General features: G+C 44.2%; 1 protein-coding gene across 1 annotated transcript in view; it reads right to left on the reverse strand.

Annotated features, from left to right (window-relative positions):
• Window positions 1-25,122, reverse strand: part of dus4l (dihydrouridine synthase 4-like (S. cerevisiae)) — a 114,079-nt gene that overhangs the window by 54,185 nt on the left and 34,772 nt on the right. The window contains exons 7-9 of the mRNA XM_070896749.1: window positions 6,631-6,698; window positions 4,920-5,026; window positions 408-508 (exon numbers count right to left, since the gene is read on the reverse strand). Of these exons, the coding sequence (XP_070752850.1) occupies window positions 408-508; window positions 4,920-5,026; window positions 6,631-6,698 (276 nt within the window). The remainder of the gene's footprint in view (window positions 1-407; window positions 509-4,919; window positions 5,027-6,630; window positions 6,699-25,122) is intronic.

Genomic DNA, 25,122 nt, shown 5'->3' on the forward strand with positions numbered 1-25,122 from the left:
ACCTGCTCGGTGGGGCTTGCCCGCCCGAACACCTCCTTGGCAGGGCTCGGCCTGATGACGAAATCCTTTGCGGGGCCCCGCCCGACGACCTCCTTGGTGGTTGGACCCTGCCCGACGACCTCCTGGACGGGGCCGGCAACCCAAAGAGCTCCTCGGAGAGCAACCCCCCCCCCTCTTTCTGATGTTCTGAAATCCGGAAACACCCGAACCTAGGCTCGGGTGTTTCTGGATTTCGGACGTCAGATATACGTTCCGAAGTCCGGAAAAACACGAAAACCGGCTTGGCCTTGATCCCGAGGTTGCCGGATTCGGGATGCTCAACTGTATATATATATATTTACACAATACTGCAGAAAACAATTTTCCTGGAAAAATGTGCACATTTCTCTGTGAAAAGCCCCACTTACCAAAAAACAAGACAACCAACACTACAATGATTGTGAGGAATGCTCTATTCCAGTAGGAAGCAATTTTCTCCCATAAGCGGAAATTGAAGATTTTGAACCATCTGAAACACAAACACGAATCACAGTATTGTAGTACAATTAGTAACTAGGGAGTATAAATTTAAGATCATCACCAAAAGAATGAGGAGACTATTTTAGCACAAACAAGTCTCCAGCACCCTACTTCATCTCACCTTATCAACATATCCTTCTATACCTTTCTCCCCCATGCACTTATCTAGTTGACGGATAGGCAATGGCAGATATTTAAAGATCACGTGGATGAACTTCAACAATTGTACATCCTTGTCTGGCGTAAAAATCAAACGGGGAAGGTGGGTCAACCATGGCTGACAAGGGAAATTAGGGATAGTGTTAAATCCAAGGAAGACGCATATAATTTGGCCAGAAAAAGCAGCAAACCTGAGGACTGGGAGAAATTTAGAATTCAGCAGAGGAGGACAAAGGGTTTAATTAGGAGGGGGAAAATAAGAGTATGAGAATAAGCTTGCAGGGAACATAAAAACTGACTGCAAAAGCTTCTTTAGATATGTGAAGAGAAAAAGATTAGTGAAGACAAAGGTCCCTTACAGTCAGAATCAGGTGAATTTATAATAGGAAACAAAGAAATGGCAGACCAATTGAACAAATACTTTGGTTCTGTCTTCACTAAGGAAGACACAAATAACCTTCTGGAAATACAAGGGGACCTAGCGTCTAGCGAGAAGGAGGATCTGAAGGAAATCCTCATTAGTCAGGAAATTGTGTTGGAAAATTGATGGGATTGAAGGCCGATAAATCCCCAGGGCCTGATAGTCTGCATCCCAGAGTACGTAAGTGACCCTAGAAATAGTGGATGCATTGGTGGTCATTTTCCAACATTCTATAGACTCTGGATCAGTTCCTATGGATTGGAGGGCAGCTAATGTAACCCCATTTTTCAAAAAAGGAAAGAGAAAAAACAGGGAATTATAGACCTGTTAGCCTGACATCGGTAGTGGGGAAAATGTTGGAATCAATTATTAAAGATGTAATAGCGCATTTGGAAAGCAGTGTCAGGATCGGTCCAAGTCAGCATGGATTTATGAAAGGGAAATCATGCTTGACAAATCTTCTAGAATTTTTTGAGGATGTAGCTAGTAGAGTGGACAAGGGAGAATCAGTGGATGTGGTGTATTTGGACTTTCAAAAAGCTTTTGACAAGGTCCCACACATCAGATTAGTGTGCAAAATTAAAGCACATGGTATTGGGGATAATGTATTGACGTGGATAGAGAACTGGTTGGCAGACAGGAAGCAAAGAGTAGGAATAAACGAATCCTTTTCAGAATGGCAGGCAGTGACTAATGGGGTACCACAAGGTTCAGTGCTGGGACCCCAGCTATTTACAATACACATTAATGATTTAGACGAGGGAACTGAATGTAATATCTCCAAGTTTGCAGATGAAACTAAGCTGGGTGACAGTGTGAGCTGTGAGGATGATGCTAAGAGGCTGCAGGGTGACTTGGACAGGTTAGGTGAGTAGGCAAATGCATGGCAGATGCAGTATAATGTTGATAAATTTGAGGTTATTCACTTTGGTGGCAAAAACAGGAAGGCAGATTATCTGAATGGTGACAGATTAGGAAAAGGGGAGGTGCAACGAGACCTGGGTGTCATGGTACATCAGTCATTGAAAGTTGGCATACATGTACAGCTGGCGGTGAAAAGGCAAATGGCATGTTGGCCTTCATAGCGAGAGGATTTGAGTATAGGAACAGGGAGGTCTTACTGCCGTTGTACAGGGCCTTGGTGAGGTCATACCTTGAATATTGTGCACCGTTTTGGTCTCCCAATCTGAGGAAGGACATTCTTACTGTTGAGGGAGTGCAGCGAAGGTTCACCAGACTAATTCCCGGGATGGCAGGACTGACATATGAAGAAAGACTGGATCAACTAGGCTTATATTCACTGGAATTTAGAAGAATGAGAGGGGATCTCAATAAAACATATAAAATTCTGATGGGATTGGACAGGCTAGATGCAGGAAGAATGTTCCTGATGTTGGGGAAGTCTAGAACCAGGAGCCACAGTCTAAGGATAAGAGGTAAGCCATTTAGGACCAAGATGAGGAGAAACTTCTTCACTCAGAGAATTGTGAACCTGCAGAATTCTCTACCAGAAAGTTGTTGAGGCCAGTTCGTTAGATATATTCAAAAGGGAGTTAGATGTGGCCCTTATGGCTAAAGGGACCAAGGGTTATGGAGCGAAAGCAGGAATGGGATACTGAAGTTGCATGATCAGCCATGATCATATTGAATGGTAGTGCAGGCTCGAAGGGCCGAATGGCCTACTCCTGCATTTATTTTCTGTGTTTCTATGTTTCACCTTAAAAGGCATTTATGCTATTCGTATCAACCTTTCCATGTGGTAGCAAGTTCCACATTCTAACCATTCTCTGGGTAAAGATGTTACCCCTGAATTACCTATTGGATTTATTCGTGACTGTCTTATATTTATGGCAGCTAGTTTTGGATTCCCCACAAGCGGAAACATTTTCTCTATGTCTACCCTATCGAACCCCTTCATACTTTTAAAGACTGCCATTGGGTCACTCCCTCAGCCTTCTCTTTTCTAGAGAAAAGGGTCCCAGCCTGTTCAGTCTTTCCTGATAGTTATAACCTCTCAGTTCTGGTGTCATCCTTGTAAATCATTTTTGTACCTTCTCCAGTGCCTCTATATTCTTTTTGTAATATGGAGACCAGAACTATGCACGTTACACAAAGTGTGGTCTAACCAAGATTCTATACAAGTTTAACATAACTTCCCGAGGAAACCATAGATTCCCCTTTAAGGATCGACATAGTTTATTAGGACAGGAAATAATCCACCAGAAACAGCGGAGTCCATAATAACGTTTAAAAGGGAGGTAGATAAATACTTGACACGAAAATTTTGAATGGTATGGAGTAAAGGCAGCAGAATGGGATTGAGTCGCTAGATGTTTCAGTAAGCCAGCACGGGTGCCAAATGGCCTCTTTTATCTTACAACTATATGATTCTATACAGACATACTTATTTAACCTTTTCCTGCCCTGCAACAAAGCACAACATAGCAAGAGTTACAAACCAGGTAATTACATTTATTATTTTAGAATGCATTTTTGTCTATGATGGATTATTTACTGAATTCTTCCTTGCAGGGCACAGAAAACACAGGATTAAAATGACAGGTGCAACATCCAGAAACCTGAATTCCGAAAACCGGAATTGTCCGAAAATCGGACATTTCGACAAGCGGTGAGAAGTGGAGGATCAGCGGGCGGCGAGATCCAAAATCCGGCAAAACCCGAATCCAGCACGGATTCAGTCCCAAGAATTCCAGATTTCAGATGTTGTACCTGTGTTAGCTAAATCATCAATTTCAGAGAATATACATTGTGGTCTGGTAGGCCAAAGGCATCAATATGGATCTGATCATTGTTCCTGTGGAAAAAAATGGTGTGTTAATATGCTAATGCCTGCTGAGTGCAGAGCCATTAGTGTTATTCTGTCCAGTAATGTCTCTGAAAGCTCTCTGCATAAGTGTCAGTGTCCTGCAATTGCAGACTCCGAGCTTCAAAACTGAGATTTCCTGTTGTGTAACACTTTTATTTAACATCCTTTTGATCTTTCTAAAGCATGGATTCATACGGCACAGGAGGCCATTCAGCCCATCGAGTCTGCGCCGGCTCTTTCGAAGAGCAATCCGGTTAGTCCCACTCCCCCGCTCTTTTCCCGTATCCTTGAATTTTATCTCCTTCAAGTATTTATCCAATTCCCTTTTGAATGCTACTATTGTATCTGAAATTCCAACCACTCGTAGCGTAAAAAAGTTTTTCCTCATGTTGCTTCTGCTTCTTTTGCGATTCACCTTAAATCTGTGCCCCTCTGGTTATCAACCCTTCAGCCATTAGAAACAGTGGCATTGGTCGTCCCAATATTTAGTTGAAGGAAATTTCTACTCAATTGGTACCGATGTCGGACAAGCAGTATGACAAATCAGCCAGTGGAGGGGTCGAGAGAGGTGGTGATGAGGTAGAGCTGAGTGCCGTCAGTGTACCTGTAAGGAGGAATTACCTTTTGTGGGCTTATATATCACCATCTGTACCTTACTCACTAATCGATCTGATGCCGTCAGGGATACAAGGCTCATCAGGACTCCATGGCAGTGGATAACATGCAAGTACAAAGCAACCATTTTTTAAGCAGCTAATTGAAAATGTTTCTCTATATTTATTCTACTAAATTATTCTTGGGGATTTGTTTCACTACTGATTTCCAAAACTGAACAGTCTAGATTCCGCTGCATCAATACCCTCAATCCTCCCGCAACTCCAATACAATTTGGACAGGCGTGTATAAATCTATGGATTCTGAAGCATTATTCTGAACTAGAAAACAAACCCAAGTTAAATTAACATTATTAACCAATTTTGTCTGTGAACCTACCTTCGAGGAGAGATGAACGGTAAACATAGAAACAATACGAAACCTATCTCTGCGTACAAGAAAGACGCAACTGCAACCCACTGCAGTGTCATTTTTGTGCTTGAAACCTACCAAAAGAAACCAAAATAGCACAAACATATATTAGTTTAGAAGCAACCATTTCATTTAAAATACACAACTAGTAATTGATCTACAGTAGCTTTTTCAGTTTGGTTTCCGAGTTGCTCATGGGATAAAATTTTCAAATAAGGCTATAAACCCTCAATGCCTATCAAAACACAACATTGTGACACAAGCATGGATAATATTGCATCCTCATGAGATACTGCAGTCAAATCCCAATTAGACTAGATTTTAAAGTTCTTTTTATTGTTTCATAACAGCAATAACAATCAGTAGTAAAAATAGTGGTGGTGTATTGCTCTTTGCCGAGATCAACTTGGAGACAAATTTGCACACAATCTGCAGACCATTATCAGTTATGTACTGGCCTGGTGCAGCAGGGTCCAGTGACTAGCAGCAGAATTTACTGACGATATATTTGTTTAGTCTTGCTAAAGTAACAGTTTTCCACTGTTATATTAAATAAGTTTCACCTAACCAAAATAAATTGTTAGATCACCTAGGCTTACCAAACCTCCAGAATTGTCCTGGAGTCTTCAGAATTTTAAGATTAATCTCCTGGCCACTGCCGTGAGCAATCCAGGAGAAGAAACATAAGGGTATTAAAAAAATTGTGCTTTTTTCATTTACTTTGAACACTTTTCTTTATTAATTATAAAAATATTGGAGATGGGGAAAAAAAAAGGCTGTTTGAGTGGACAGGGTGTTTGGAGCAGGAGGTCATGTAATGAAACCTCCAGGGTTATATCCAACCCTAAACATTGTTGACAACTCTAACATTACCTGAGGCATTGCATTAAAATAGAAAATGTTCTATTGGCATTTTTCCTACCTTTCAAACAAGTAAATCTACGATTACTATCAACGTTAGGATCCTTTAAATTGGATTTAGGAAGCAACTTGAAATAGCTATTCTGTGGCATTGCTCACAGTCTGGATTCGAAGATGGTTGTGATGTTTAGCAACTAAAGTGGGGCTGTGTTTTACTCAGCTCAACCCCTTAAGGCAACTAATCAGAAACTCCCCAAGGGGAAGTAACTAAGAGCAATCAAAATTTAATTGCTGTTTCTCCAGATCACAAGTAATAACCAGGTTTCTTTCTTTCTGAAGTTTTTATTTTTATTCATTCACGGGGTGTGGGCGTTGCTGGCAAGGCCGGATTGTTTAATTGTAATTTGCTGCTGTTTCACAAGTTTGACATTTGAGTCAATTAGGTGCAAGTATTTCACCTACAAAAACAAAATACAGTTGTACCTCTCCAGTCTGACACCCTTGGGACCTGACTGGTGCCGGACCAGAGAATTTTCACGGGAGGTCATGCTGACCCTAGCGTTGTCAGCAGTACCCTAAACTTACCGGGTACTACTGACAACGACCCAGCCACGTTCTGCGCATGCGCTGCGCAGATGCCTACTGCGCAGCATTTCTCAGGCCCAGCTTCGGCACCTCAGTCAGCCGCCATGCTCCTCGCTCCCTCTCCGCGCCGACCCGACCAAGGAGGGAACACTGGAGGCAGCGGGGAGAAGAGGAGCTGCCAGCCCCAGGACACAGAGCGGGTCGCAACCCCCCGCCGGGAATGATGCCAGACCGGGGATGTTGCCGGACTAAAGAGTCCCAGACTGGAGAGATACAACCTGTACTGTGGTTGCTGGAAATCTGAAATAAAAACAGAAAATGCTGGAAATACTCAGCAGGTCAGGCAGCTTCTGTGGACAGAGAAACAGAGTTAATGTTTCAGGTCGATTATCTTTCGTCAGAACTGGAAAAAGTTAGATATGTATTAGATTTTAAGCAAGTGTAGGGGCAGGGAAAAGGGGGAGGGGAGGAAAAAACAAAAGTGAAAGTCTATGATTGGGTGGAAGGTAGGAGTGATTTTAAAAAAATGTCAAAATATACTTTATTCAAATAAAAATTTGCACAATACATTGGAAGACAGTTCAGTACATTTGGCTGCGGTCAGCAATTCCATACAATACATTTGGATGCTAACGACAGTTCCGTTCAATAGATTTGCTTGCTTTATATTTCGGGGTACATTTCAGTACAATCCAGGATACATTGTAATACAGTCATATTATTTTACTAGTGGCACTATACGGCACACGAAATGGGTGAGGGTACAGTAAAATTTTTTTTACAACATACATTACTAAACAGAACTTGCATTATACATGGCACTATATAGGTTTTTTCAGATCATGGTGCTCTATGTATACAAAAAGTTTACAAGTACAGCCCGAGGGGAGTTTTATACTGATTCCAGCCCCTGGGTTTATCGTGGCGGAAGGGCTTTAAACTGTGACTCTTCCCCACCCTGCCTTTGCGGCGACTGCACCAATTTTTAGTGCGTCCCTCAGCACGTGGAAGGTAGGAGTGATCAAATTACAAAAGGTACGATACTTTTTTCCACTACTGCTCGGCTCCTTAAATTCCTTTCCCCTTCCCCCTCCAACCTCACTTTTAACATATGGCAGGGAGTCATGAATTTATTTGCACAGCTGCCTCTGCTGTTTTGCACCCTTGCCCACCAACCCAAACCTCTTCCCCCACCCCACCAGCTATCTCCATATATTAACCCTGAACCCCATCTCTCTCTCGTTTCTCTCTCCCATGTCCTCTCTGAATTCATCTCATCTCATGAGACATACATCCTGCTCCCTCAACTCGATGCCCAATAAACTGCTAACCGCTCAAGTAAAACCCAAAGATGTTTTATAAAACATAAAGAGCAAGAGGATAATGAAGGAAACAGTAAGGCATATTAAAGACCAAAAAGGTAACCTGTGTGCGGAGGCGGAAGACATGGGTATGGTTCTTAATGAATATTTTGCATCTGTTTTCACAAAAAAGAGGGATGATGCAGACACTGTAGTTAAGGAGGAGGAGTATGAAATATTACATGAAATAAACAGCGAGAGGGGAAATATTAAGGGGTTTAGCATCTTTGAAAGTAGATAAATCCCCAGGCCTGGATGAAATGTATCCCAGGCTGTTAAGAGAAGCAAGGGAGAAAATAGCAGAGGCTCTGATCATCATTTTCCAATCCTCGCTGGCTGTAGACGTGCTGCCGGAGGACTTAACGTTGTACTGTTGTTTGAAAAGGGAGAAAGGGATAGGGATAGACCGAAGAATTACAGGACAGTCAGCCTATCCTCGGTGGTGGGTATATTATTGGGAAAAATTCTGAGGGACAGTATTAATCGTCATTTAGAAAGGCATGAATTAATACAGGACAGTCAGCATGGATTTGTTAAGGAAGGTCACGTCTGACTAACTTGATTGAATTTTTTGAGCAGGTAACAAGGAGGGTCGATGAGGGTAGTGCGTTTAATGTAGTCTACATGGATTTTAGCAAAGCTTTTGACAAGGTCCTACATGACAGATTGGTCAGAAAAGTAAAAGCTCATGGGATCCAAGGAAAAATGGCATTAGATCCAAAATTGGCTCAGTGGCAGGAAGCAAAGGGTAATAGTCGACGGGTGTCTTTGTGACTGGAAGGCTGTTTCCAATGGGGTTCCGCAGTGCTTAGTACTAGGTCCCTTGCTTTTTGAAGCATATTTCAATGATTTAGACTTCAATGTAGAGGGCATGATTAAAACGTTTTCAGATGATACAAAAATTGGCCATGTGGTTGATAGATAGAAGATAGCTGTAGACTAGGAAGATATCAATGCATTGGTCAGGTGGGCAGAAAAGTGGCAAATGGCATTCAATCCGGAGAAGTGTGAGGTATTGCATTTGGGAATGGCTAACAAGGCAAGGAAATACACAATAAATGTTAGGATACCAAGAGGTATAGTGGAACAGAGGGACCTTGGAGTTCATGTCCACAGATCCCTGAAGGTAGCAGGACAGGTAGATAAGATAGTTAAGAAGGCATATGAGATACTTACCGAGGCATAGAATACAAGAGCTTGGAGTTTTTGCTAGAGCTGTATAAAACACTAGTTAGCCACAGCTAGAGTACTGCGTACAGTTCTGGTCAGCACATTACAAGAAAGACGTGATCGCACTCGAGAGGATACAGAGGAGATTTACGAGGATGTCACCAGGACTGGAGAATTTTAGCTATTAGGCAAGAGTGGATAGGTTGTTTTTGTTTTCTTTGGAACATAGGAAGCTGACGGGAGATTTAATTGAGGTGTATAAAATAATAAGGCGCCTAGACAGAGTAAATAGGAAGGACCTGTTTCCCTTAGCAGAGAGATCAATATCTAGGGGGCATAGATTTAAAGTAATTGGTCGCAGGACAAGAGGGGAGCTGAGGAGAATGTTTTTCAACCAGAGGGTAGTAGGGATCTGGAACTCACTGCCTGAAAGAGTGGTAGAGCAGAAACCCTCATCACATTTAAAAAGTGATTGGATGTGCACCCGAGATGCCATGACTCAGAGGGCTACAGACCTGGAGCTGGAACGTGGTACCTGTAGTCGGCTGGATAGCTCTTTTTCAGCCAACAACGATACGATGGGCCAAATGACCTCCTTCTGTGCCATAAATTTCTTTGATTCTGATTCAACTTCTCTTCCTGGCCGATATTGTATATTTCCTCAGACACTATCCTCCACCTTTTCAACTGTCCTCATCATCTCTTCTATTAAAAAAAACCTCAACCCTCTGTCCTTGCAAACTACTGTCCCATCTCTAACTTCTCCAAATTCCTTGAATACAATATTGACTCCCAGATACATGCTCTTCTCTCCCAGAATTCCCTGTTTAAATTCTTCCAATCAGGTTAACACCACTTCCACAGCACCAAATTGCCCCAATAAAAGTCACAAATTATATTCTTGATAACTGTGGTGCACTATCCCTCCTCAACTTCTCTGCAGCCTTCGACACACTCAGCCGCACCATCCTCCCCCAATGTCTCTGCTCCGTTGTCAAGCTCAGTGGAACTGCCTTCACTTCGTTGCACTCTTACATGTTCAATAGCAGCCACAGCATCTCTACCAATGGCTTGTCTTCCCACCTCTGTACACTCAGCTCAGGCACTCCCCAAGGATCCACCCTGGGTCCTCTCCTCTACCTCATCCACATGTAGCATCTTGGCAGCATCATCTGCAGAGATAGGGTCTGCTTCAATAATGTATGTTGATAACATCCGGTGATACCTCCATGTTAACAGATTGCTTGTTCAACATCCAGCTAAACATTGGGACAACTGAAGCCATCATTGTCTGCCAGCATAAACCCCATCTCCGTCCCGAGGCACTGCCTCAGCCTGAACCAGACTGTTTGTACCCTCGGCATCCCATTAGACATCGACTTGACCTTCTAGCCCCATATTTTCTCCATCACAAGTGCCTACCTCCATGGCCGCAACATCACTTGCCTCCACCCCTACACCCATCAGCCTCAACTATTCCAATACTCACCTGGCTAGCCTCCCATCCTCAACACACTATAAATTTCTGTTGTCCATGTTATATTGCACACCAAGTCCGACTTGCCCATCAGCCATGTCCTTATTAACGTACTTTGGCTCTCTGTCCTGCAATGCCTCAAATTTTAAATTCTTATCCTCGTCTTTAAATCTCCAACAGGCCTCAACTAACCCCACCTCTGTAACCTCTTCCAGCATTACAAAACCCCCCGTAAATTCTCCATTCCTCTGACTCTGGCATACCCACCCTAATCTGAGTATCATCCTTTAAGGTCCTCCTTAAAACTAACCTCTGATAAAGTTTCTGGTAAGCCCTAGTATCTCTTTCTTTGATTCAGCACCCATTCATTTTTTTTAAGCCTTGGGGCACTTTTCTATATTAATGACAACAATGTTGTTGTACATGAGTGTGATGTTTTCAAGTGCAATACTGATATGATACAAGACTTGATGTTAGGGTTAGGAGATCTCCCGTGGCATTGTTCATGAGCGGTTGTGATAATTAGCTGCTAAGATGGCCTGTGTATTTTTTTTTTTTAAAAAGGTACTGTAGTTAGTAGAGTAAATCCAGGATTTATAGCTACTTATAAACTGATGTTAATTAAAGGCCAGCTGTATCTGCTTGGAGATTTGTGACTGGCTTCTTTAATTTAGCAAAAAATAACTTTGCTTTATATCGGTTAAAAAAGTGACATCCGCATATGCTGATATACATTTTTAATATTATTCTACTACCAGATTTCCTGCAGGGCTGCTCATGGTAAAAATGATAAGGACGGAAACAGTATACCATATAAAGCATAATGTATTATTCTTCTACTTGTGTTTCTTCTGCTTTTATTTCAAAAAAAGTGACACAAATTTGCATTGTATGTTGATATCTGAAATGTTATTCATGGAGAGTAGACATCCTGTGGCATTGCACAGTGAGCCAGAAATGTGTGATACAGGAATTGTGATCTTTACACAAGTGGTTTAATAAATATTTATATTAAGTGATAGTATCTGGAATATAATCTCCCAGAAAGCATGCAGGTGACAGGCAAATTGTTCAATTCAAAGCTAATACATTGCTGAATTTAAAGATTGCTAAATTTAACACACAGTAGTACTAAAGTGGGAGAAAAAGTTTCGCTATATTGTGACACACTGAGTGACTTCTGTAAGCATCACTGCCAATAACAAGCGGCAGTAATGCATTTGGTGGAGTACAGATAATATTTTTGTGAATAATAAAAACTTTGCCTAATCAACATTATAGCAGCATTTATTAAGTGAATTAATACAATTTAATACTCTTCTGATTAAACTATTTTTGGAACTTGTATAGAACCTTGGTTAGATCACACGTGGGAGTACTGTGCACAGTTCCGGTCTCCAGATGACAAAAGCGATATAGAGGCACTGGAGAAGGTGCAAAAAAGATTTACAAGGATGATACCAGAACGGAGAGGTTATGTCCATCAGGAAAGACTGAATAGGCTGGAGTCTTTTCTCTAGAAAAAAAAACCCAAGGGGTGACCCAACAGAGGTCTTTAAAGTTATAAAGGGGTTCAATAGGGTAGACAGAGAAAATGTTTCTGCTTTTGGGAATCCAGAAATAGCAGCCAGAAAGATAAGATGGTCACTAATAAACCTAATAAGGAATTTGTAGAATTATTTTTATTCAGAGAATGGTTAGATTGTGGAACTTTCTACCATGTAGGAGTAGTTAAGGCAAATAGCATAGATGTATTTAAGGAGAAGTTCGATAAGTACATTAGGGTGAAAGCAATGGAAGGTTATGTTGATAAGAGTTAGATGAAGTAGGGTGGGAGGAGGCTCGTGAAGAGCATAAATACCAGCATAGCCCAGATGCACTGTTGACTTGCTGTAATTTCTATGCAATTCTATGTAAATAATTCACGATATTTCATAGCACTTGATGCTATGAAAAGTAAATGAAGTATGCATGTATGCAAATAGAAGTATGTAATGCATTAGTCCATATTTAAGCATTTGGCGTGGAATGAAGAAAAACAAATATAATTCCACTTTGTTTCTCTCAAAGTCTGTACAACAGCAATCATAGTGGCTCAGAATTTGCTGAAAAAATAATGGCATGTGAACAGCACATGCAGTTATTAATGTGCAAAGCAGCCAGCAACTTGTGGTAAGAAAGAGATACCCTGTGAATTGGCACAAATTGCTGACCAATTTGCTCAGTTAGCTTTGCGAAAACGGCAAATTGCCCTTAACCTCCCTATAATTTTCATTAATTTGCTGCATTTGCACAATAATTGACCATTAAGCTCGCCACAGAAAGTGAAGTGTAGTAATTAATACCATATGTACCTTTTTAATGTGATAATTGGTAATGACTATCAATTAACCTCTCTTGTCCATAAAGTGAACAATTAAAAGTGTAGCATCTCTCATTCCTTCAGATAATGAATTTATGTTGGAGATTTTTTTTTTTAAATGTTCAATTTGAATTAAAAAACTGTCATGTATCCAGACATGTTTACTGCTTGTACTATTACATATGATGTGCCACCAGAGGGCATTACTATGGGAAACTAGTACATCAGCTGTATGGTCACTAAGATGTGCCACCAGAGGGCACTGCAGTGGGAGACTTGTAGGTTACCTGTACAGATGTGCCAGGCCTAGTATAAAAAACAGGCCACTATGTGTGATCATCACTCTGGAGTTATATTAAATGAACGAAGGTCACTACAATTCAAGTGCAATACTTTGCCTCATGGAGTCATTATCAGAGCATCTAAAGACATAACAATTGGCGACGATATTACGGACTTTCACACGAAAATAGCTAACTTTGGCACGTTGCAGCAGTTCGCCGATGGTGATGATTGGGAAGCCTTTGTGGAGAGGCTCGACCATTTCTTTACAGCAAACAACCTGGCAGGCGACAATCTGGCCACACTGGCTGATAAGCACAGAGCTATCCTGTTAACCAGTTGTGGGCCCACCGTCTATGGCCTCGTCAGGGACATGCTGGCACCAGCGAAGACAACGACCAAGACGTACGAGGAGCTTGTAACGCTGATCCAAAAACAACTCAATCCCAAAGTGAGCATCCTCACAGCCAGACACCGGTTTTATACCCACCGACGGCCCGAAGGCCAGGAAACCGCGAAATATGCTACAGACCTCAGGAGGCTGGCGGCATCATGTGATGTTGGCGAACACCTCACCGAAGCACTACGGGATATCTTTGTCATCGGAATCTGCCATGAGGTACTTCTTCACAGGCTACTATCTGCGGATACCACAGTCACACTGCAGAAGGCCATCACCATGAGCCAGGCATTCATGACCTCGAACTACAGCTCTAGGCGGATGACTCATCCTCAGGACTCAAAACCGGCATGTACCGTACACAGAATGGCGCCTTTTAGAGGCTGGACTGTAGAACGTGAATGTCCTCAGGGGAGAGAGAACAGGGCCCCGAGTCCCATAACTCTGAGTCCGCCGAGGGGGGCTAATCAGTTAACACCATGCTGGCAATGCGGAGGAAATCACCGAGCTCACTAGTGCAGTTTTAAGGACTATGTGTGCAAAGGGTGCAGCACAAAGGGCCACCTCCAGCGAATGTGTAAAAGAAATAGGACTCACCGTGTTGATGAAGAGTCTGCAGAGGGCCATGAATCCAGCACAGATTATGAAGAAGTGGTCAGAGAGGCAGCTCAGCCCACGGTGAGGTGTACGCAATGTTTACCTGCACCACAGAATGTTCCCCATTGAGAATGGAAGTTGAGATAAACGGCACTCCAGTCTTCATGGAGGTGGACACGGGGGCGAGCCAGTCAGTAATGAATCAAGAAGCCTTCGAGAGGCTATGGGACAATCAAGCTGAACAACCCAAGTTGATCCCGGTTCAGGCAAAGCTGCACACCTACACCAATGAACTTGTCCCAGATGTAAAGGTACTCCATGATGGCGCGGTGCACAAGTTACCACTGTGGATTGCTGCAGGTGATGGACCAACGCTACTCGGAAGAAGGTGGATGGAGAAGATCCATTGGATCTGGGAAGATTTCATCCCTCCAGCGATCGACGTCCCCCGTGCTCAGAGGCAAAGCAAGCCCCCATCGGAGGTTGGATCCGGCACCAGAGAGCACACCAGCACAGCACCTGAGGCACAGACCACTCAGCACGACTGCGTGGAGATGATCCAGCTGAGACGACCCGAACGCACCTTCCAGGCTCCAGTGGCAGGACTCCGGAGGAAGAAAATCGGATCCAAAGGCGACTTCCCAGCTTCGGTGGCAGAACCCAGGGAGAAAAGGATCACAGCAGTCGACATCATGAATGGAAGAAAGATGGCGCCCAAACCACAAGGTGAAGCGCTGAAGATGGCGGCGGCCAGGCCATGAGGGGCAGCGCTGATGGAGCAACACGTGGTACCAAGCGAAGAAGATGGTTGGGGTAAAGATAGCAAGGCTCTCAAAGGAGGCCAGCAACCCACCACACTTAAAGGGACAGTTCCACATTCTCAATCAATGTAATAGCAACTGAGAGTTAAATGTAAGGCTTGTAATTGATCAGAGTTTTATACAAGTAATAAGCAAAGAAAAGTCGTGCGATTGCGATCGGAGCTACAGTTTATCTACAATGAGTAATGAAACGTTGTGCGATGCAGGATTTCAACTGTATTCAGATAATGTAGCAGGCAAACACCCATTGGGAGCACACAGGTCCAGTGGGCTACCCAATGCTGTAGCCTGCGTCCCTGGGACCAGAGTGATGCACCACAGAGCGTGGCCACAAGCAGCTAATATAGACAAGCTGCAGAGCAAGCGATCTCAGGAAAGCAACGGCACCGATAGCGATATCCTGCCCCTGATCGGCTCCACCTCTCAGGCATCCGATGGCACCAACCGCCACGAGCCTGAAAGAGCAAACTGCGCTAAGGTGCAGCCCCCAGACCCTATCGACACCAAGGCTACACCTGGGAACGAAGGGTCACCCGCAGCGGTTCTCCCAAATGGGACCGGGACCAGCAGGATCCCAAACCAACTAACGCCCAGGCAAGCGAGTCAGCAGTTCCCTGTGCACTGCTAGACGGCTGCTCCTCAGGGAGCAGCAGCGACCCGGGGCGTAAGGAAAGGACAGGGAGGTCACAGGCATCTGTGAAGCTGCGTGACGCTAGGAGCAACGGCAAAGGCCCAGAGAGCAGGCAACTTGAGCCAACCGGGTTCCCACTGCCAGCATTGGGCACCGCGCCGCCACCAGACGACCTGGACACCATCCAGCAGTTCTGGTACTAGTTTGTCCTCACGCACCGGTGCTGACACCAGTACTGATTCCAAGTATGTATCAAGTATGTACTTCACCAGTCAAATGTACTTGCCTCACAACTGTACCACAAATGTAATGATGTAAATGCAAATTTTTTTCTGGACTTAAATGTATATGAATGTATTGAGCCATCGGCATATTCTATATGTGGGGGGGGGGGGGGAAACAGAATGGAGTGGTCATGGACTCACAAACAGAAACCACCAGCACCTCTACTGCCAACGAAACACCACCTACTCAACCAAGATAGAAACGACTCTCCAAGGGTCAACCAGATAGGGCTAAGCCCAGAGCACAGTCAATGTATGAAGGCGATTTGCACTAAGGACTTGGGGGAGAGTGATGTCATGTATCCAGACATGTTTACTGCTTGTACTATTACATATGATATGCCACCAGAGGGCACTACTATGGGAAATTTGTACACCAGCTGTATGGTCACTAAGGTGTGCCACTAGAGGGCACTGCAGTGGGAGACTTGTAGGTTACCTGTACAGGTGTGCCAGGCCTATGTGATCATCACTCTGGAGTTATATTAAATGGACGAAGGTCATTACAGTTCAAGTGCAATATTTTGCCTCGTGGAGTCATTATCACATCATCTAAAGATATAACAAAAACAATCTTACTTTTTCTTTGTCTCTTTTTTTCTCTCTCTTAATCAAATCTTTCTTTCCCTTTTTGTAACTGATTTGAATTTACCCACTATCGTTCATCCTCCTTCTCAGTCCTTCCTCGGTTTATTTCTCAATTGTAAAATCTCATTGGTTGATGAGACGTTGGTCCCGGCATTCACTATGGTTCCCAGCATTTACTATGGTTCCAGATCCCGTATTATCATTATCAGCTCACACTTCCTGCAACTTTCTGGACAAAAATGTTTTGATTTGAAGAGCGCAGGAACAAGTTTAATGGGGTACGTTCCGAGATGCACTACTCCAGCAAATTCCAGGGCCATTGTTTATTACTGTGTAAATTCTAAAATCACTGGTCTGCAAGTCTACATGTCGCTCAGATATTCATGAAGTTCTGTGGTAGAACACCAGCTTCTGACATCTGATGTAATTTTAAGTTATAAAATTGTTCATTTAGACACAGATTTCCCCACCCTCAAAAAGAATCAAATTCAGAAGTTTATGATGCAGAGCCTTTAATTTAAAAATGTACATTTGCACTCACATGAAAAAGTTAATTCTAACAAATCCTTCTTGGCATAAGGAAAAAAGGCAGGCCAGAAAAATAGGGGAGAAAAGAGAGTTTAAGCAGAACAATTATAGGGCCCTAGTGATGGGAGGATACTGGAGATAAAAGGAGGGGGGTCATTTGCAGTTTAGGAGACAGGCACAATAGATTACGCATTGGCCATTCACCTGGTTTGAAATCTAGGCAAGAGATTATCTCTCTTTTGCCTGCAGGATCCACTCAAGATAAGCTTGGGCATTCTCTATTCCATTTGTATGGTTATCAAGCGCAGGCTGCCGAAAGAGCGTGCGGCAAACCAGTCCCACCCACCCCTTCCCTCAACGACTATCTGTTCCACTTGTGACAGAGACTGTGGTTCTCGTATTGGACTGTACAGCCACCCAAGAACTCACGTTAAGAGTGGAAGCAAGTCTTCCTTGATTCCGAGGGACTGCTTATGATCGATTGATAATGATTGATATGGGGTAATGGAACAAAACTGACACTAATTGGCAATTTTCCTCAGATGCCACATGATCACTTGTACAGGAAAAGGAAAATATTTACTACTGCCATGCACAAGCACTTTATTTTTTTTTAAGCTGTGGTTAAGGCATTTAACAGCATTAGCTTAGGAATTATATCAGTGCCCATGAGTGGGTATGGAGGAAAACAAAGGCAATTCCAGACATCAGGAATTTTAAATTGAGGAAAGTTTAAGGAAGTTTGATTTCTTTTCTTTGAAACAGACTGTGATTTTCATCAAGTTTATTGACAAGATTGAACTCAATAAATTATTCAGTATGGTAATTGGCCAAATACAAGGAAGCACAATTTAAAATCAAAATCAAGGGATTGAGAAATACATTCAGGTAGGTATGTGGAATTGATCTATGAAAAGACCAGGCAGGAGTGAACTAATGAGGGGCCCCGAGACAAATATGGGCCATTGTAAAACTCACCAGAACACAGTAAAACTGCATACAACTACTGGATCAGTTTCAATCAAGTACTGTATATTGTGATTATGATCTGCTTTATTATTAATGTAGTGTATAAATATGACAGTATTTCTTTATCCATTTTAATGGTGGAGGAAGCTGTGCGAAGTGCGCAGAGGAATTCTTAATCCGACTCTCGAGGTCGGGAGTGCTTGGACCAAATGGCTTTTTCCTAAAAATAAAAATGTTCCAACACAGTTCTGGTTGTCTAAAAATGTTCCCATTCCCCAGTATTTTCATCCCTCATTTTAATGAGGTACAAAAATTATGCCAAAGAAAATAGTGTCTTCTTGACCCGAGGGGCGTGCACCTCTAGCAGAAACGCAAGAGTGGGCAGCCGGAAGGAGCACACAAAAATCTAGCCGAGTCCATATCCTACAACTGCTGTACTAACGTGAGCCACGCAGGACAACACACATTATTAACTCGCTGCCTCCATCTACAGCAGCTTGCTTGCTGCGTTCATTGCCCTTTAAACAGAATTAAAACTTTTTAAGTCGTTTTGAAGTAATTGAAAACAGAAACCAGTTTGATATTTAAACATGACCTACATCCTAGGTTTGCCAATCAGGTCCTTATTTAGCAACGGCCTATTTTGGGGACATTATTTACACGGGAGGGGAGGGGAGGGGAGGAACATCGCCATAATAGGAATGGGCCCAAAACAAAACGCGGAAGTTACAGTGGGCCAAGTCGAGCTTATGCCATCAAGACCGTAAAGTTCAAAATCTAAATTTAAAACCCAGCCGTGAACAGAAACCCCGCACACCCGAATTACTTGGCCGTCCCCGCGGCTTTAATTCAAACGCCACACAGGCGAGCGGCACAAACTTCCCCCAGAACATGGTCACCTGCCCGGGGGGCTCCTTCCCCCTCCCCCACACCCCCCCGTAAAACTTCAACAAAACAGCCCCTCAAACTGCGATACATTTCCCCAATACTCGACGAACGGGATACAAAAACGAAAGACGGCCAAAACTTGCCTTTTAAGCGTCTCCAGCAATGTGAGCGGAGAAAAAAACCCCTCCCGCTTCGCACGGCACTACGTCGGTACGCGCAGCAAAAGGACGTCGCGCCGTAAATGGCGGAATGTTGCGTCAGCGGCGCGCACGCACGCTACTGGCCGCAACCGTCAATTCATCGGCTTCCGGGCAATGATCTGTGCTGATGTCCCAGAATAAAGTCCAACAATCACCTTACCTTCAACTCCAAACCGGTAAACCATGAAAAAATTGTCACCACTGATTAAAAGTACCAAATAGGAATGATATTTAACGAAAGTATTTGCATTTATAGAGCGCCTTCTACATGTTTCGCTTGTAGGCATAAATAGTAGCCGACTTGTGCACTGTAGATTTCTCAAATGGGATGAATGACTGGTTAATCTGTATTTGGTGCTTGATAGATAAATGTTGGCCAAAAGGTTGTATGAACTCTGTCATGTATCCTACATGGTTACTGCTTGTACTATTACAAGGTGTGCCACCTGAGGGCACAGCAGTGGGAGACTTGTAGGTTACCTGTACAGGTGTGCCAGGCCTAGTATAAAAGGCAGGCCACCATGTGTGATCCTCTGGAGTTACATTAAATGGACTAAGGTCACTACAGTTCAAGCACAACACATTGTCTCGTGGAGTCATTATTAGAGCATCTGAAGACATAACAATTGACGACGAGATTACGGACCTTCACGTGAAAATGGCTAACTTTGGTACGTTGCAGCAGTTTGCCGATGATGATAATGATTGGGAAGCCTTTGTGGAGAGGCTCGACCATTTCTTCACAGCAAACGACCTGGCAGGCGACAATCCGGCCACACTGGTTGATAAGCGCAGAGCTATCCTGCTAACCAGTTGTGGGCCCACCGTCTATGGCCTCGTCAGGGACATGCTGGCAGCAGCGAAGACAATGATCAAGACGTACGAGGAGTTTGTAACGCTGATCCAAGAACAACTCGAGCCAAAGAGAGCATCCTCACAGCCAGACACTGATTTTATACACACCGACGGCCCGAAGATCGCGAAATATGCTGCAGACCTCAGAAGATTGGTGGCACCGTGTGATTTCGGTGACCACCTGACCGAAGCGCTGCGGGATATCTTTGTCATCGGAATCTGTCATGAGGGCCTTCTTCATAAGCTACTATCTGCGGATACCACAGTCACAATGCAGAAGGCCATCTCCGTGAGCCATGACCTCGACCTGCGGCTCTAGTCGGATGGCTCAATCCTCAGGACTCAAACCCGGCAAGTACTGTGCACAGAGTGGCGCCTTTTAGAGGCTGGACTGTAGAACGTGAATCTTCTCAGGGGAGAGAGAACAGTCCCCCGAGTCCCTTAACTCAGAGACCGCCGAGTGGGGCTAATCGAGTAGCACCATGCTATCATTGCAGAGGGAATCACAGAGCTCACCAGTGTTGTTTTAAATACTATGTCTGTAAAGGGTGCAGCACAAAGGGCCACCTCCAGCGAATGTGTAAAAGAAATATTACTCACTGTGTTGATGAAGAGTCTGCAGATGGCCATGAATCTAGCACGGATTATGAAGCGATAGAGAAGCAGCTCAGCCCCAGGGAAGAGCATGTTTACCTGCACCACCGAATGTTCTCCGTTGAGGATGGAAGTCAAGATAAATGGCGTTCCAGTCTTCATGGAAGTGGACACTGGGGCAAGCCAGTCAGTAATGAAACAAGAAGCCTTCGAGAGGCTATGGGACAATCAGGCTGAACGACCCAAGTTGATTCCAATTCAGGCAAAGCTGCGCACCTACACCAATGAACTTATCCCAGTCGTTGGTAGTGCGGATGTAAAGGTACTCCATGACGGCGTGGTGCACAAGTTACCCTTGTGGAATGTTGCAGGCGATGGACCAACGCGACTCGGAAGAAGGTGGATGGAGAAGATCCATTGGAGCTGAGAAGATTTCATCTCTCCAGCGATCGACGTCCCCCGCGCTCCAAGGCAAAGCAAGCCCCCATCTGAGGTTGGATCCGGCACCAGAAGAGCAGGCCAGCACAGCACCCGAGGCACAGACCGCTCAGCACGACCCGAACGCACCTTCCAGGCTCCAGTGGCAGGACTACAGAGGAAGAAAATCGGATCCAGAGGCAACTTCCCAGCTTCGGTGGCGGAACCCGGGGAGAAGAGGATCACAACAATCGACAACGTGGATGGAAGAAAGATGGCGCCTAAACCACGAGGTGAGGCGCTGAAGAAAAAGATGGCGGCGGCCAGACCACGAGGTGCAGCGCTGATGGAGCAACACGTGGCACCAAACGAAGAAGAGGATTGGGGTAAAGAGAACAAGGCTCTCTTAAAGGAGGTCTGCAACCCACCACACTTAGAGACAGTTCCACAGTCTCAAGCAATGTAATAACAACTGTGAGGTAGATGTAAAATGTGTAATTGATGATCAGAGTTGTGTACATGCAATAAGCAAGGAAAAGTCCCGCAATTGCGATCAGAGCTACAGGTTCTTCACAATAAATAATGAAACGTGCGATGTAGGATTTCAACTGCATAACAGTCAATGCAGCGGGCAAACACTCATCGGGAGCACACAGGTCCAGCGAGCTACCCAATGCTGTAGCTTGCGTCCCTGGGACCAGAGTGATGCACCACGGAGTGTGGCCAGAAGCAGCTAATATATACAAGCTGCAGAGCAAGTGATCTCAGGAGGGCAACGACAATGGCAACGGTATCAATACCCTGCCCCTGATCGATTCCATCTCTCAGGCACCCGATGGCACCAACCACCACATGAAAGAGCAAACTGCGCTAAGGCGCAGCCCCCAGACCCTATCGTCACCAAGGCTACACCCAGGAACGAAAGGTCACCCGCAACGGTTCTCCCAAATGGGACTGGGACCAGCCAGGATCCCAAACCAAATAACGCCCAGGCAAGCAAGTCAGCAGTTCGCTGTGCACTGCTAGATGACTGCTCCTCAGGGAGCAGCAGCGACCCGGGGCGCAAGGAGAGGACAGGGAGGTCACAGGCATCTGTGAACCTTCCCGACGCTAGAAGCAACGTCAAAAGCCCCGAGAGGAGGCAACTTGAGCCAACTGGACACTGCGCTGCCACCAGACTACCTGGACACCATCCAGCAGTTCTGGGACTAGTTTGTCCTTACGCACAGGTGCTGACCCCAGCACTGACTCCAAGTATATTCCAACTATGTACCTCACCATTCAAATGTACTTACTTCACCATGGTACAACGAATGCAATACGGTAAATGCAAATTTTTTTTTGGACTTGAATGTATATGAATCTAATGAGCCAACGGCACAATCTGTATGTGGGGGGGGGGGGGGGGGGCAGGGGGGAGGGAGAGCATGGAGTGGTCATGGACGCACAAACAGAAACCACCAGCAACTAACTCTACTGCCAACGAAACACCACCTACTCACCCAAGCTGGAAACGACCCTCCAAGGGTCAGCCAGATAGAGCTAAGCCCAGAGCACAGTCAATGCAAAGGCAATTTGCACTAAAGACTTGGGGGAAGAGTGATGTCATGTATCCTACATGGTTACTGCTTGTACTATTACAAGGTGTGCTACCTGAGGGCACTGCAGTGGGAGACTTGTAGGTTACCTGTACAGATGTGCCAGGCCTAGTATAAAAGGCAGGTCACCATGTGTGATCCTCACTCTGGAGTTACATTAAATGGACTAAGGTTACTACAGTTCAAGCACAACACATTGTCTTGTGGCGTCATTATTAGAGCATCTGAAGACATAACAAACTCCCTACGCTACGCTGAGTAGTGCAGTGGGATCTTTTTTTATGTACATCTGAACAGGGTCTGCAATAAAGCAGCATTCCCTCAATGCTGCATTGAATTACACTCTGGAATATGCATAAATCCTGGAGTGGGGCTTGAAAGTAAGCGTTACTAACTGTGCCAAGCTCACACATTTACTAAATAAAAGTGGCATAGTTAGGGTTTTTAACCATATCATCAGCAGTCCCTCAAAATGAGGATAACTTGCTTCCACGCCAAAAAAAGATGAGTTCACAGGTGTTTCAATGAAGGACTTAATATTCCAGGTCCTGAACTACATCCTGAAGGGTGGAAGATGCCTGTGCGTGGATTTTTTTTAACGTGTGGTGGCCATTGCACACCAGCCACCAGACGGGCTTGACAGAGCTAGGTCTTGGTCCAGTGGCAAGGGTTATCCAAGACGACTGAAGACCTGCTGTGGTGCACGGACCTAGTGCGCACACATATCGCAGTGTGGGCTGGCCTATGCTGCCCTTGGGCCCGAAGTCACGCCCCTCCTAGGCCCCATCACATCCCTCTACAATCTCTTGCTGCTCCTGCTGTATCTGCCCATGCTCCAATCACCGACCTGGACCTTGATGACCCTGAAATGAGCTTTCAACCACATCTGCAGCATAACTAAGACCGTCTAGTTCCACCTCTGTAACATTGCCCGTCTCCGCCTTTGCCTCAGCTCATCCATTATTGAAACCCTCACCCATGCCTTTGTTACCTCTAGACTTGACTATTCCAATGCACTCCTGGCTGGCCACCCACATTCTACCCTATGTAAACTTGAGGCGATCCAAAGCTCAGGTGCCCATGTCCTAACTCGTATCAGGTCCCGGCCACCCATCACCCCTGTGCTCTCTGACCTACATTGGTTCCTAGTTAAGCAACACCTTGATTTCAAAATTCTCATTCTTGTTTTCAAATCCCTCTATGGCCTTGCTCCTCCCTATCTCTGTAATCTCCTTCATCCCCACAACCCCCCTGATATCTGCGCTCCCCTAATTCTGCTCTCTTGAGCATCCCTGATTACAATTGCTCAACCATTGGTGGCCGTGTCCTCTGTTGGCTAGGCCTTAAGCTCTGGAATTCCCTGCCTAAATCTCTCAGCCTCTCTCTTTCCTCCTTCAAGACGCTCCTTAAAACTTAGCTCTTTGATCAAGCTTTTGGTCACCTGCCCTAATATCTCCTTATGTGGCTCGGTGGCAAATTTTGTGTCTCATAATACTCCTGTGAAGTGCCATGGGACGTTTCACTACATTAATGGCGCTATACAAATACAAGTTGTTGTTGTGACAAGTCATCTATTTGCATGTTGTATTTTCTGTCCAAAATATTGTGAGCGCTGTAATATTTAATAATTGCCAACTGAAGTAATTTAACAGTTTTTAGTTGCTACTTGTGATCTCAATATAAACCAAAGATAATGGTCCGGATTTTGTGGGCCCTCAGAATGGCCTCACAAGTTCCAGAATTCCGCATGCGCGAAAACTCGATTGTTTGCATGCACCCCACAAACACTTTAGCTGGTGCAGAGTGCCCAACTACTGGCCAGCAAATATCAACAAAACACTTATGCCTGGTAAAGGGTTAAATGTTAAAAAACATTTTTTTAAATGATTAAAACATACAAAAACATTTAAAATTAGCTTAAGTAAATTTTGGTCCGGATTAAAATGTTTAAAATTATTTTTCAAAAAATTATTATTTTAAATGCTTAATTTAAGGCACTCTTAATTAATTTTGAACATGGGAATATTTATTTTTATTAGAGATGTTAATTATTTATTTATTTGGGGATTCCAAATAAGCTTATGAGGAATCCCCCTTTCTAATTGGTTGACCTGGCCCACGTGATCCCAGGGACGCTTCCGAACCGCGTGCCTCCCTGGGGTCCATGGTCCTTTACGCAGGCATACCCCTGCAGGCCCAGGACTCGAATACTCCAAAGCCCAGGAGCCAGCAGGTAGGTTCATAATTTTTTTTTGGTTCAGAGGCGTGGGGGCATGGCGGGAGATCCATCCCACCATTATTGGAAAGAAAATCCAGCCCATCTTGTCCGGTGGACAAAAGAAAGACATAGGGAAGTGCACCTGTCATTCCAATATTAGCGGCTGGCATGCCAGGCTTCCTGCTAGTAGCATTCTTTTGGGTAGTTATTCCTATTATATGAATCTAGAAAAATGGTATTATAATTTTTGAATAATACATTTTCTTTGCTGCAATTTCTCTGACACGTTCCATTTTATTCACAAAATTCAGTAACTGACATGTGAAAATAGTATTCTGCAATTTATAGAAGTTTTGTGATGATTTAGAACAGTGAACATACCATATATTTGTAATCAGTATAATTACTCCTTTCTAGACAATCCATCGTTATTTTTCTAATAGTCTTTTTTAAGTTTGGTTTTCAAAAAGAAATCTAAATGTTT

Source organism: Pristiophorus japonicus, chromosome 13 (assembly GCF_044704955.1).
Source record: "Pristiophorus japonicus isolate sPriJap1 chromosome 13, sPriJap1.hap1, whole genome shotgun sequence".
NCBI lineage: Eukaryota > Metazoa > Chordata > Chondrichthyes > Pristiophoridae > Pristiophorus > Pristiophorus japonicus.